This window comes from Vicugna pacos, chromosome 11 (genome assembly GCF_048564905.1).
Source record: "Vicugna pacos chromosome 11, VicPac4, whole genome shotgun sequence".
Lineage (NCBI taxonomy): Eukaryota > Metazoa > Chordata > Mammalia > Artiodactyla > Camelidae > Vicugna > Vicugna pacos.
The window spans coordinates 70,518,836-70,533,230 of NC_132997.1; the positions used below are offsets into that span (position 1 = coordinate 70,518,836).

General features: G+C 39.7%; 1 protein-coding gene across 5 annotated transcripts in view; it reads right to left on the reverse strand.

The window, feature by feature from the left end:
- The window catches only part of CPEB3 (cytoplasmic polyadenylation element binding protein 3), a 159,738-nt gene that overhangs the window by 123,046 nt on the left and 22,297 nt on the right, over positions 1-14,395 (reverse strand). For 4 of the 5 annotated variants that reach the window (XM_072971604.1, XM_072971605.1, XM_072971603.1 and 1 more), the window contains exon 2: positions 6,714-7,747. In XM_072971604.1, the coding sequence (XP_072827705.1) occupies positions 6,714-7,736 (1,023 nt within the window). In that variant the 5' untranslated portion in view covers positions 7,737-7,747. Of the gene's footprint in view, positions 1-6,713; positions 7,748-7,965; positions 8,084-14,395 lie in introns of those variants that run through there. The other variant, XM_072971602.1, reaches the window with a different exon arrangement.

The window sequence follows — 14,395 nt, forward strand, 5'->3', positions numbered from 1 at the left end:
CACCATAATAGGGTAAATTAACTCCACAAAAGTGAGTTGATTAACAGTGAAGGGGTAAAAAATTTAACTAATAGGATGTAAGTTAGTGTTCCCAACTACTGGTTGCCAAAACCTTTAAATCAAAGCAAGAATCTTGCTTATTTATTAGCATACCAAACCTACAAATAGAGTCACAGCCTTGAAATTATGGGATGTCCATAAAGACATCCAACCCATATAATATTTTCTATTTTCACAAGTTGAAGATGTCCATTATCACCTTCTGTATATTCACCTATGTTTCCATATTCTATGAAGAGCATATAGAGAATCTGTTCAAATCACTAATTATACTGCATTGTAGAAAGGACAAAACTATATCAACTTGGGTTTAAATGTTTATGCATTCATTTAATGAGTACCCACTAAGTGCTGGATGCTCATGAACTTCTAGATACTGGCTCCTTTGGTAGAATTGACCATTTAATCTGTTGCATTGGATTACTAAAGATAGTTATTTTTTCTCTCGTACTTGATCTTGACTTTGAAATAATTTTGAATGCTTGAGGAATAAAGATATTTGGCTGTACAACAGTCTTATCCACACAATATGAGTACACAGTATCTTCTTCCCCTTGCGTACATTAATTCTGTGATCACTTCAAATGATATAAAGGCTGTTTGGTACCCATTTCTGTTTCTCTCCTCTGAAGACTGCCAACAAGGATTCATGTCGTATATTCATGATTTCCAAGAATTATATAATAGTGCTTCTGGGAGAGAAAAGTGGTCTCGATTCCAAGATGCTGATTTATTGTATCATTTTAATTCACTAGTACTTCTCTATTTCAAGTTAAGTCAAAACGCAAACATTACAACGGTTTCACATTAATAAGTTTACATGCCTAGTACCTGAAAAGAACACGAAAACTAAATGCAATAGAACTGAAGCATAACAGAACCCCCCACAGAACAAGCCACCTACAAAGTATAAGGAGCAGCAATAGGAAATTCCTTGTGAGGCTGCCTCCTACAGCGCCTCTGAAGCTGTGGCTATATTCCTCAACTCTCAAGATCCAAACGTGGGGCTCTATTCTGAATTCTGTCTCTGACCACCACATTGGCCCTTCCAGAGAGCCAGGGAATGGTCTTCAGGAAAGTGATGATGAGGAACTTCGAATTAGAGCCTTTGGAGTTCCAGAACTCCAGAACTATCAACACTGGAAACAGTTGGGAAATGAGTTTAACCATTTCTCCCATCACCAATTAAAAGTTTCACAGAGCAAGGAAAACTCTCACATTTGCATTAGTGAGTCAGCCATAAGCAGAAGCAGGTAGTTACAAATACACACCATCCTTGTGACAGAGGTCTATATACTCCCTAACCCTTGGAGCACCATGACTGGCTTTCTAGGACGGGCAGTCAACATATATACAAAGAGCCTTTCATAAGCTCTTCCATCCCCACTGGACACCTCTTTCTAGGCCCTCTCTACTTCCAGATGCCATCAACTAGTGTTTAACTCTGGACAACTGGTTATCAACAAATATTTCCTCTATTAAACTCTAACTGACTATCATTACCAGTAATTAGGCAGGCATTTAAGAGCCATAACAGTATCTAATTTTCTGAACATTTTGTATACTTTATCTCATAAAGCAAACCCAGAAGATAGGCGCGCTCTCTCTCTCCATTTTTTGCAGAATTCTTGGAAAAAGAACCACTGGATAAATGACTTGACTCCAATCACCAGTGACAGAGCTGGGGCTTCAATCAGTATCTTCCTTGTTCCAAGCTTCATAGGCTGTCCGCTACTCTATGCCCTCCATTTCTTTCCTCAGTAAAATCCACATGGCTTAATCAAACTTTTCATATTGTGGTAAACAAAGCCATAATCTTTCAATACCTGCAGATTAAAACATTACAAAAACTACCTGAGCAATGACAAGTTCCAAATGGACAAGCATTATGCCTTATGCAGCCTTTGAGAGATAGCAAAAGAGGCCAACCAACGGAGAAAGCTATTTAAGTAGAAAATTGTGTCTTAGAGAATATCTAAAAACTTCACATTTCTGAAAGAGTATTTTTATATCAGCTTGCTGCAAGGTCATGAAGAGTTTAAAGCTAAGTACTATTCAACATGCAATTTTAAAGTACACAGCTTATATTATTAGATTAATGTTTTCAGTAGCATAGAAAACCTTCTAATATTTCCTAACCAATGCCTCTTTTAAATCGAATATAGATAATGTGGCTTTGCTGGCATATCAACCATGCCATAATAGGTTCCGAAACAGTTTGTGGGGTTGGGTGGACTTTAAGTGGTTTTGCATTAGAGCAGTAGTTAAGAAACCAACTACAGAAGAGTCTCTAGTTTTAAATCTAGGTCATACTATCCTTATTCAAAAGCAAGCATAAACTAGACAATTTATATTACTTTCTAAAAAGATGGTTTAAAAAAGGGGGGGGAGGATAGACTTGAAAATACAGATGTTGCCTCAAAATTTATTATGAATCGGCATATTTACTCTTTAAAATAATTTCTATTCCCATGAATTCACATAAGGAATTTCTTCCTCTGTCACAGATAACAGCACAATTAACACTAAATTGCATTTAAACAGACTTACGCCAGAAAATATAAAATCTATATAATCGGTTTCAACTTAGGGTGAGAAAAGAAAGTAGGAATGCAGATAGAAAGCAGAACATAATTTGAATTTTTTTCCCAAAGATACAATACTCAAAAATACATTAAGTAAATAAATAAATAGGGAAAAATATTGACTACTGTTGAATTTAAATGGTAGTATATATATATGGGCACTGTATTTTTTCTTCCTCTGTTTTTATCAATACAAAATATTTTAAAAACACAATTTCTAGGGTATATCATGAAGTCAAGTACAGATTCTGCCCATTCTCCTGCTCTACAATGTGTTGTTAACTTATGTCCTAGAGGTATTATACGCCTCCACTGGCTCCGGAGGCAAATTGCCTGGGTTCATATCCCAGCTCTGCCAGTTACTGCGTGATCTTGAGGAAATAATGTAAATGCTCCAACCCTCAATTTATTTGTCAGTATAATGAGGGTAATAACAGTCCTCTACCTTGAAGGGGTTCCAGTGAGAAACTACATGGAAAGTGCTTAGCACAGGGCCTGGCTCATAGGTAATGGCGGATTACCACATTGTTACAAGAGCCAGAAGGTACTTCAGACAGAAAAAGGAGACTAAATGACGTTACATAGAAGTTTGGGGGTTTTCAGATTGCACTGTGTGAAAAATCGGTAATCCACACTACAATACGATCATACAGAGCTCTGGTCACCATTGTAATAACAACAATCAGAACCTAATTAATATGGCACTTTACTAAGGGCCAAGCACTGTGCTAAGCACTTTGTATACAGTTCCTCATTTGAACCTCTATGAAGCAAGTAATTACTATTGTTTCCATTTCACAAGTGACATAATTTGTTCAAGATTATGAAGCCAGGATCTGGCAGAGGTGAGATCTGAACCTACGCAACCCACCTCCAAAGTCTGCTTCTGACAGAAACTACCCACCTGAACGTGGGCAAGTCATTTCACGTATTTGGACTTTGATTTCCTCTTATGGAAAATGAGCAGACTAAGTGGAATAGGTGCCCTCAAAGGTCCTTTTTAAACTTCTCTGGACAATAATGTTATTTAAACTCAAATTCACTGCATATAGAAAACACCTCTGTTCTAGTCCTTTTACAGAAGTAGGCTTTCCTGTCTTATACAAATATAAAATGAAGCAAATGTATAATTCCCCAGGTGGGGTACCTCACTGCTCTTGAGCTCTCTGGTGGACGGTCCATCACTAAGAGGCAGTCAGAGAATCCCACGAGACAGTTCCATAACTAAGTCCATTTGAATGGAGCCCAAAGAGACCCTGACTTAAAATGAATTCTACCTGACAGGACTAGTGCTACAGGGAAGTTAAGGACACACATCAGCAAAATTAGGCAAAGCTCTAGTGTCTGAGTTATGTCACTCTAACTTTCAGGACCTCAGTTTCTTTATTTATAGAAATGAGATGGCTTTTAGATACAAGTAGTCCCTAAGGAAGCAGCCGCCCTAACTCAGAGAAATCAATCAACTTGCTAGAATGTATATATATATATATACATTTTTTTTTAAGATTAAGATACATTAGAGTAAATCACTATTGAAGGTCCCTTTTGGCTCAAAGAGTCTGTGAAATAAAAAACTGGGTTGCTATTCTATGAAATAAACTCTTCTACTTAGAGAAAAAAGTCCTATTTGTCAAAATAAACAATTTTTGTAAAAAGAACTACTTACGGTATTCTCTCCTTTTTGTCTTAAAAAATGACTTAAATAAACAGACAGGAATGTATAATTCTGCACACAAGACAGTGTTTTGTTTTTGTTTTTTAAACTTGGTATACTTATCAACACAAACTATGTCTGATAATATTCCAAGCAAAAACACAGCCAGCTTATTCCCACTCTGGCTCTAATAAGGCTTCAAAACTCTGAAGCTCCATTTTAAGTAAGGAAAAGAAATGAGACAAAAAGCCCATGTAATTCTTCTTGAGGCCAAATTTATAAAGCTCAATTTTCAATAAAATCTCTCCTCCTACAAATCTTTTGGCTATCTTCCCCTACTCGATAGCACGACCACGGACCAAAAAATAGGAGACCAAACTCAACCCAGTCCATCTGGCTCTCATTAGCATGGCTGGTATACGGCTTGCTGAGAAACAACTGGCAATCCCCACATTACTTGTCAGTATCAGTTTAGGGGAGATTTTACGAATTTAATCTCTTCTCAGCCCCCATTTCTGGAGATGATGAATCAAAAGCTAGTTGTATTCAGATCCAACTCCTAGAAAAAGATAATTGATGTCTACACCGCCACTTTCCAACCCCCTAAACCTCCCCATCAGATTCTACGTCACCCTCTAAGATTGGACTTGGGTAGAAAGCATGAGAATAAAAAGAGGGGCTCTCTTACCAAATTTAGGCTTCCTGTCCAGCCTCCCCTTTCACATACAAATAAGCATATAGTGAAATTCCAGAAAGCAGAGTCCTCTTTTTCTCTATCAATCTAATCCCAGCTCGCAAGGTCTTTTCATTTTATTAAAATAAACTTTAGAATAACGGGGGAAATACATTTTAATATTAAAATCTTCCATTCCTGAAGGACCCCTGTAAAAATTTGGTAAGATCCTCTTCTCATTAAAAACTCTCATACATACAATCTATGAGTTTCATGGACCCCCTTGAATTGTTAAGGTTAAAAATCCTTGCCCTAGCTTAGAGAATCATGTGCTTCTTAATAACCCTATCTCCTTCTTCATGGATGGGAGTCACCCCAAACAACACATCTGAAATGTACAGAGCAATAAAATGAAGGTTCCAATTGCACCTGACGCTTTAAACTAACTGTCAAATGTCGGTTCTGCCATTTTTCAGCAATGTTCAAAGGATTTGTTTCATTTCCTTGGATCCAAAGATCCAAACAGTGTCTTATCCAAAGCCCTCCTCTCTCCTTCCTTTCTTCTTTTCTTTTTCAACTGAGCCTGGAAGCGTATGGCCAAATCAATTTGTCAGTGAAGGATAAATGTTTGCTGAGAACAAAGGCCTCCAGTGAACATTCACCCTCACCACCCCTTTCCAACTCAAGATGTCCAGGACACTGCCAACCAGTGTGGCCGTGGGCTGGATCAGAAAGCAAGAACAGAATAAGGACGCTCCATTCAACCTTATTGTCTGGGGCACTTCCTGGGTTTTTCATTGGCATTTAACACCAAGACACAAGGCTCATTTTTCATTAAAGTTGCAAGAGTTTCACTTTGCCCAGTTTCAAATGATGTAATTGATCTGCATTGTCTTCTTAAATAACCCAACTGAAGGACACTGCAGCTTTAAATATTTCAGTGCTAGCTAGCAAATAGACTCCATTGCAATATGGCTCTGAAGGTCGCGTCCTATTGTCTCTTTCCTCTGGAAAAAAACAATTTCTAAGCCTTTCTTCTAGGTAACATAGCAAGGGCTACCCCTAGAATTTCCACTCTTCCATCTCGGTTCCTGATAGAGTTCCAGTGTTTACTGGAATCTCACACTCATAATTTTCCCGGCAGGGGCAATATGCTGATTGCTATTAATGATGCCAGCACCTTAGCGAGACATAAACACATGTGTTCACATTAGTTTAATTGAGCATATGCAACTGTCTGAAATAGCACCACTCAAGAGCTGTTAACCTCTTTAAGAATAGGGCCAGGGTGGTTTGGGAGTGGACAGCTTTCAGGCGGCACCTCGAGCCCGGGATTGCATAACCTGAAATGTGTAGCTACTTAAAACGACAGGAATCTCAGCCTACTCATCCTGGGATTATGCCGGCACCCTGCCATACACTCACAGCTTTACTAGTCAAAGGAGGTCAAAATAAGAGGCACAAGCACGGTGAAGGAAAAAATAAACTAAAAGAAAAAGGCCCTTTTCGATCTTGTCAGGGTGCATAAATACAATTCCTCAAGCTGTCACAATGTTCTCCCACCCTTGACCCAGGGACTGGAATAGCATCAGTTAACTGAAGGCTTTGGAAAGGGGCAGGAGAGCTGGACATCGTTGCCTTTTTTAAAGAATAAACATCAGTGAATGATTAAATGGCAGGGAGTACGGGGCAAAGGGAGCGGGGCAGAAGGAAGGCGTGTGCAGGTGCATCGGAGCATTACCTGAAATGGCAACAGATTGTTACCATTATCGGTCCGGAAAGCGTTATCCTCCATCCAGGACTTGGAGGTGAGCGGGGCCGCACGGGGGAACTTAGGCGGTGCGATCACATTGCTGGAGAAGGGCTTTTTGAGCGGCGAGATGGGGTTGAGCGGAGAAGGCACCCCTACGCCCACGCCCACACCCACGCCGACCGCCCGGCGAGGGTCCCGGCCCGCCTGCAGGCCGCCCCACGGGTTGGACGGCGCGCTCCAGGCGGCATTCACGCTCTGGTGCGTGTTCCAGCTGGACGAGGCAGACGAGGCGGCGGCGGCCGCAGCCGCGGCCGCTGCAGCGGAGGACGAGGACGGCTTGCTAGTCATGATGGGCTGGTGACCGTACGCCGCGGCGGCGCCCCTCTGCGCGTAGGGGGCCTGGCTGGGGCTGGCTGGGGACCGGCGCTGCTGCGGGGGCTGCGCCTGCGGGGGCTGCGCTGGCTGCGCGGGCTGCGGCGCGGGCGGCGGCGGCTGCTGGTGGTGCTGGGTCTGCGCCAGGCCGATCTGCGGGGAGAAGGTGCCTCCGAAGACTGGGTTGACGTGGTGCGGGAAGTTCTGGAAGAGCATGGTCCCGTTGACTGGGGTGATCCCCTGGAAGAAGCTGTCCTCTACCGCGTTCGTGGTGCCCGTGGACCAGGTGCTGCCGAAGGACGGCGACAGCGACGCGCCCGGCGCCGCGGGCTCCTGCGGTGGTGGCGGCGGCTGCTGAGGGGGCTGGTGGAAACTCAAGCCCGGCAGGAGCGGCGATTCCATCTGCATCTTGTCGGGGCCGTTGGGGGCCGGCGGGGCCGCGGCGGGGCTGAGGGCCGGCACTGCGCTGCTGTCCTCCGGCTTGGGGGTCTCTGAGGACAGGGGCGTGGACGGGGCTTCGGCTGCGCTGGGCTCGGGCTGGGGCTGCTGCTGCTGCTGCTGCTGCTGCTGCTGCTGCTGCCGCTGCTGCTGGGGCTGGGGCTGGGTTTTGCTTTTGTCCATCAGTAAATCATCCTGCATGGTTTGCGCAGCTGAAACAGGAAAAAAGAGAGACGCGTTATTGTCAATGTGTTCGTTAATGCCCCTCGCTGAAGCGGGCGGGTGTTTTACTTGCGAAAATCCAGTACCACCGCTACTAGCCAATTGCAATGCAAATCCATAATCTCCCATTTAGAAGAACAGGTCGGGCTGGGGTGGGGGTGGGGGGGCTCGTGCAAGGTCTCTAAAAATACTGTGAGAGCGTCTTCACCCTTTATGATGTCTAGGTTCCTTTTCTGTATTATTGAGAGATGTGCTTATAAGACAGAAAGACGGCAATTTCGCCACGTCTCTTTTCCCTTCACCGGAACTCAGAGCGTTCACCCTGCAATGAGAAACTGATTCTGGTTCCTGTTTTTTCCCAAGCACCACCCTCCCCCAGTTATTTGCATACGTCAATAAATACTGCTGCGTCCTTCAGCAAGGTTAAAAAGACAACGCACACGACCCTTTCTTTCCCCCTTTCCTGCTCAGGCACTTTAAAGAAACAGTAGTCGTATCCCCCCTTTATTAGCAAACTGCCTTCTTGCCTTGATAATTGTTTCATTTAGCAGCAGCGAGCCACGAGGGAGGAAATCCTTGGCATTTGTTAGGAGGAGGACTCAGCTGCACAATCATTCTCTGGCCTCCCAGTAGCTTTAGCTACTCCATTTTGTTAGGAGGCATTAAAAAACCATCGCCTTTAAAGAGAAATATCTATTGAAACATTTGGAAGTGCTTCCTTCTTGTTACTTTAAGGATTAGGGTTTTTCTGCTTATTCTCCAATTTTCTCATCTCCAATTCTGCCACACGAGAGATTTCTTGGCATCTCAGTCGTTCAGGTCTCAACAGGAGCCTGAGAATTTCTCTGCAGAGTGAAGAAATGTTCTGGTTGGATTTGAGGTCAGTGAGAGAGAGGGAGAGGGAGAGGGAGAGAAAGCGGAAAAGAGGAAGGGAGGGCAGGGCACACTGGCTGTGAGATGGGGTGGGGTGGGGCTTTAAAAAAAATCCCTCTGAGATTTAAGCGGAAAGTCAAGATAATTCTGGGGTTGCCAGATTTTCATTTTTGAATCCTCCTGCTGCTGCCTTGGTCACAAGACTTTGGCAAATTTAGAATCCATTCTCTTATTACTAGTATTAGCAGTAAACGATCATGGTTTGAAGACCCTGAATTACCATATGCTAGTTAAAGTGTTAAAAATAGCATAGTACAAAGTCCCAGATTCTCATACATTGTAATTATAGTGCATTGCCATCATTGCTTCATTTAGCCATATAAGGAGCGTATGGTATTTTCCATTTCGCATAGAAGGGCTATATTCACCTCTGCCATATAGCCTGTTTTATCATTCAAAGATGAAAATAGTAATCACTCAAAAACCAAATTTCTATACACATAGTTACCACTGAGGTTGTCTCTTAGAACATGTTAATTGTTTTAAATATATGAATATTACGGTGCTAAGACCCAGAAAAATATTTTGCAATGTTCAAGGAGCATATTACCAAATATATAATTATTTTTAGATGATGATTCAGTATAATTGCAAAGTTATTAATATATTTAATACAGTTAATTAATTCAGATACTTGGAGGAGCATCTTTCTCAGGGCACTTGTGAAAGGGCATTCAGATACACACAGAAGTTTTGCCTTTGGACATTCTCATGATAATAACTATTGTAAAATAAATGTGTTGGAAACGGATAGGCTACCACTCTTAACTATTAAGGGAAATATGTCAGACTAAGAAATGGGATTAAAAATAGTTCTACTATTTTATTATAGACTATCTTTAAAACGGTTAATCTTTCACTTTAAAGTTTCATACATAGACAAAACAGTGGGCTCAAGGCAAAGCTTCACAGCCACCTTACTCTCCCTTCTACTCCTCCCTCCCCAACTTCCCCGGTCAAAAAACCAACCCAATATAATATACATCACAAATTACTAGCTACTACCAGTAAAACCTACTTAAGCTTGATTTTGTGTTCCTTAGTTTCCTTGGTCTAAAACAATGGCTTTGATCAGTATTGTAAAATATGACACAAAGAGGCAAGCAGAGCATGGATTCCCAACAGCACAAAGTTCTATTGCTGCCAAAGGAAATGGACACAGAAAGAGACATTTTCATACTTGGTTTAAGCAGTGCTGCAGTAAACCATTATAATCTGGGATTTGAGTCTCTTTCAGTAGGCTAGAATTGTCTTTACAATAGGCATATCATGATGGCTGAAATATGCATTTGATTATAATTTTAATATCACTCAGCTTCTCCAATGCTTTTTGTTAATGCCTTCAGTTTAAACTGTATGTTCTTGGTGGAAAAATTAATGCTGTACTACAGCAAAAAAGCCAAAAAGTAGCTGGACTCAGAATATTTTAAGAAGGCTGTAATTAATATTAGTATATTTATTGAATTTTAAAAATTTTATCATACCAGGAACACCCATTTCTTCTCAGCACTCCTTAAAGACATAAATTTCACTTTCTGCATAAATTCACTGTCAAGGTCAAGACCCATCTTTAACAAATAAAAGACCCTTTGAAACAAAAGATAAGCAATAGATTAAGAGAACATTTACAAAGTTAATATGCAATGTCAGCAACTGCTTGTACAGTTTGCTCGTTTGGGTGGGTTTTTTGTTTCTTTCTTTCTTTCTTTTTGCTTATTTACAGCAAAGTCCGAGAAATAGATACCTCCTTCCCCTCCCCCCACCACATACACAATAGATCTTCCTTTACATGCAATCACCCAATCTCAAGTAATAAATTCTTAGCAGCAGTTACCTTTGAGTGTCCAGTTTTTAAGGATCGATAAAATTAAAAAGTGTACAGTATTTATTTTCTTCTTTCAGGTTGATTATGTGACCGCTCTGGCAAAAGCACTTTGACAACTGTAAGAAGAGAGGGCATGCGCACACAGGGAACTGTGGGGGCTGAAGTCCTTCACAAGGTACTCTGCCCGATTTAAGCACGTTCAGCCAGGAAAGCAGGAAGCCTCGATAATACAGATTCCAAGAGAAAGAGGCTGTGCCGGATTATATCTTCCTAACCAGTATAAATCAAAGGATGAAAAATAAACTGGTTTGTCAACTTGATTTAGTAAGTCAGGTTAAAAGAGAAACTAGATTTTAGGACTCAAAATAAATAAACCCAGCGGAGCTACCTTAAATGGTATTAGACCGGTAATGACTGGGTAGCCAGCAATAGGAACCCTACCAGAGCAAAAGAGATAGGGTGGGGGATAAGAAAGGGAGGGGAACTACTAGGGAAAGATAAATATTTAAAATCTGGCCACATTTAAAAGAAATATGTTTAATATTATAAATTGAAAATTACCTTAATATGAAATATATTAAACTTGGAGAGCAGGTTAAAAATAGGTTTCAATCACAAATTTTTGACATCTTATCTATACACCAAAATTGCTTGTATTTGAGTTTTCAATGAAGGCACAAATCACTTATTTCAAGATTATATTTATATGCTCTGAATCAACTCACCTCCTTATTTTATTTGTCAAAATGAAAGTTTACCTTGCATTATTCATACAATGATCAATCAAATAAAATTCAACTCTTTTAATCTTAAGATAATCTTTGGCAAAATATTTTAAAATAATTTGACATATTTAGTGTTTCATTGCATAGGACAATGACTTCTTTATTCAAGACAGAAAGTAGATACAATTTCTATTAAAAAAAATTTTTTTCCAGTGTTCATTTTTCCTATTGTAACCTCATGAATCTCACATCTTAACATCAACCAATATTACCTAGAGCTTCTGAGAGCAATAGTTCGGCTACCATTTTGCTCACATAGGCAGGAGATATTATTTCTTGTGGGATCTTGTTTAATACCATCCACTCAAGGGGTTCAGAGTAAATGTCAGTTGATGACTATGCTGACTGAACTAAAGATGTTAAGCATCATTTAAAACTGTCATAATTTTCTATTTCCCCTCTTCACCAAATCGAACTAAAGTAGCATTACCAGAGACTACCAATTTGCAGCAGTCAGTAGTCTTTGTTTCCAGTTATTTCTAAGGAAAAAACAAAACTAACAATTTAAGAGGAAAAAAATAATTTTGAATCAATCTGCCAAAAGCTCTTTTTAAAAGAACTAAATGGTCTTCTTATTCCCACTGTGAACTTAGCATATACTTCCCGTTTTTTCCCTTCTTCTCCCTTCCTAAAGAAAGCTTTACTTCTGCCAACGTGCTATACTTACCGTGTTCATTCCAGAGTCTGTAAGGATCAACTCAAGGTTAATCTTATTCCTGAAGACTTCCCTAACCTTCCAAACTTTAACATTTTCAAATACTTCAATTAAGGTTTTTTTAATTCCCTCATAAAATCCTTACATAGACTTGTTTTAAGAAATATTTTAAAAATTATTTGAAATTAATATGTCTAGATTTTATTGGTAGAGTAGAAATTAAAATTTTCAGGTGTGCTTGAAAATGGTTTACTTGGGCATTTATCAATCCACCTGACCCCAAGTACAGGTCTACTAGTAATTCACACAATGAAGAAAAATAAACTTTGGCCTCTGACTTGATAAATGACAATAAATAATTAGCACTGCCATTACTTATTATAATTTTATTATATTTGAAAATGAACTGTCTCTGCTCTTCTGTTCCTAAAATGAGCACTCAAATTAAAAAAGAAAATGAATCAGACATAAATACCAAGGTGTAAATAAATACCAGGCAAACAATAAATTACAGGTGGATGCTCCCCAACAAGAACAAAGACCTTCTCTGCTGAAATCTTGTTTTTTCATTTAACCAGAACAAAAGCATCTTCTGAAATTTTGTCTTTAAGTCACAAAACTTTAACTGTACACCCTTTTTGAATGGTCATGGAAAGCTGTAAAAATAGAGATTGCAATTTCAAAATTAACTCATTGAGATATATACTAGGTCAAATACATCTCTCTAGGCTTCCTTCTGTCCTTTCCTTCCCTATTCACATCTCTAGCACAACGCTCATGAGCCCTGGGTAGTTGGTGGTTGCTCCATATATGCTTGATGGCTGAACGATGACGGTGACTGATGGATGGATGAAGTATAGTTTTTGATTATCTAAAACAGCCAAGGTTTGAGTAAGTATTAAATTATTCTCCATTTACAAGAGCAATTACTTTTTCATTAGCTGCAATAATGGGAAGTGGTATAAAGTAGAAAACCATTTTGGCCCTTATGATGCTCAGCAATATGTAGACCATTGGATTATCATCATGAAATAACATTCATTAAGCATAAATTGAACAGAGAACTTTGTTTCCATCTAAGAGTTTACAGTGTAATAAAGATACACACCCAATCCTTCCACAGAAAGTTCACAATAGCCACTCAGAGCTAAGTCCAGTGGATGTTTTGTTAGTCTTTATCTTGCTTGACCTTGCAGCAATATTGGCATAACTGACCACACTTTCTGGATATACTTTCTTCCCTTGGCTTCCTTCATGCTGTCCTTTCTTGGTTTTCTTATATCTGGGGTTCTACACACTAGCCCACACAGGCGCACGTACACACCACACACCCACATGCTCTGTCTCTTTCTCAGTCTTCTTTGCTAATTGACTTTAAACATTGAGTTCCTCAGGGTTCTGTCCTAGGCCCTCTTCTCATCTCATTCTCTATGAATAGCTTTCCCAACTATAAGGAAAAGACCAGGCCCATCTTACTGACAGTTATATTCCCAACATCCATCACTGTGCCTAGCACATAATAAATAGGTATCCAGTAGATGTATGTTGAATTAAATTAACATTTGTATGCAAAGGGCCAAGAAAGCCAAGGCAATCCTGATAGCAAAAAATAAACCTGGAGAGACTCACACTATGAGATATCAAGACCTATTACAAAGCTATAGTAATCAGACTGTATGGTATTTGGCTCAAGGATAAGCAAACAGACAAATGGAATAAAAAAATTCCAGAAACAGATCCACATGTGTATGATGACCAGATTTATGAAAACAGTAAAACTGCAGTAATGAAAGGATGGTTTTTTTCAGTAAAGGATATTGGAGTCAACTGTATAGCCATATGGCAAAAAAAGAGACCTTCATCCTTGCCACACCACACACAAAAATCAATTCCAGATGGATTGTGGGTCTAAATGTAAAACATAAACAATAAAGCCTTCAAAAGAACATAGGCTAATATTTTCATGACGTTAGAATAGGCAACAATTTCTTCAACAGGTCACAAAAACAGTAACAAAGGAAAATTTTGGTAAACTAAATTAATTAAATTAAGAACATCTGTTTACCAAAAGACAGCATTAGAGTGAAAAATCACAGAATGAGAGAAATATATGCAGTATATACATTTTTCAATAAAGGACTTGTAATCCAAATACATAAAGGACCCTTACAAATTAATAAAGGTAGACATCCAAAGAAAAACGAGCAAGAGACTTCAACAAAAGATATTCAAATGGCCAAAAAGGATATTAAAAAGTGTTCTACCTCACTAATCATCAAAGAAATGCAAAAAAAAAAAAAAAACCAAAGTGGCTAAAATTGGAAAAAGCAGACAACATGAAACATTAGCATGGGTGTGAGGCAACTCATTCTCAAACACTGCTGACGGAAGCATACAACCACATTGCAGAATTATTTAGCAGGATATATTAAAGCAAACA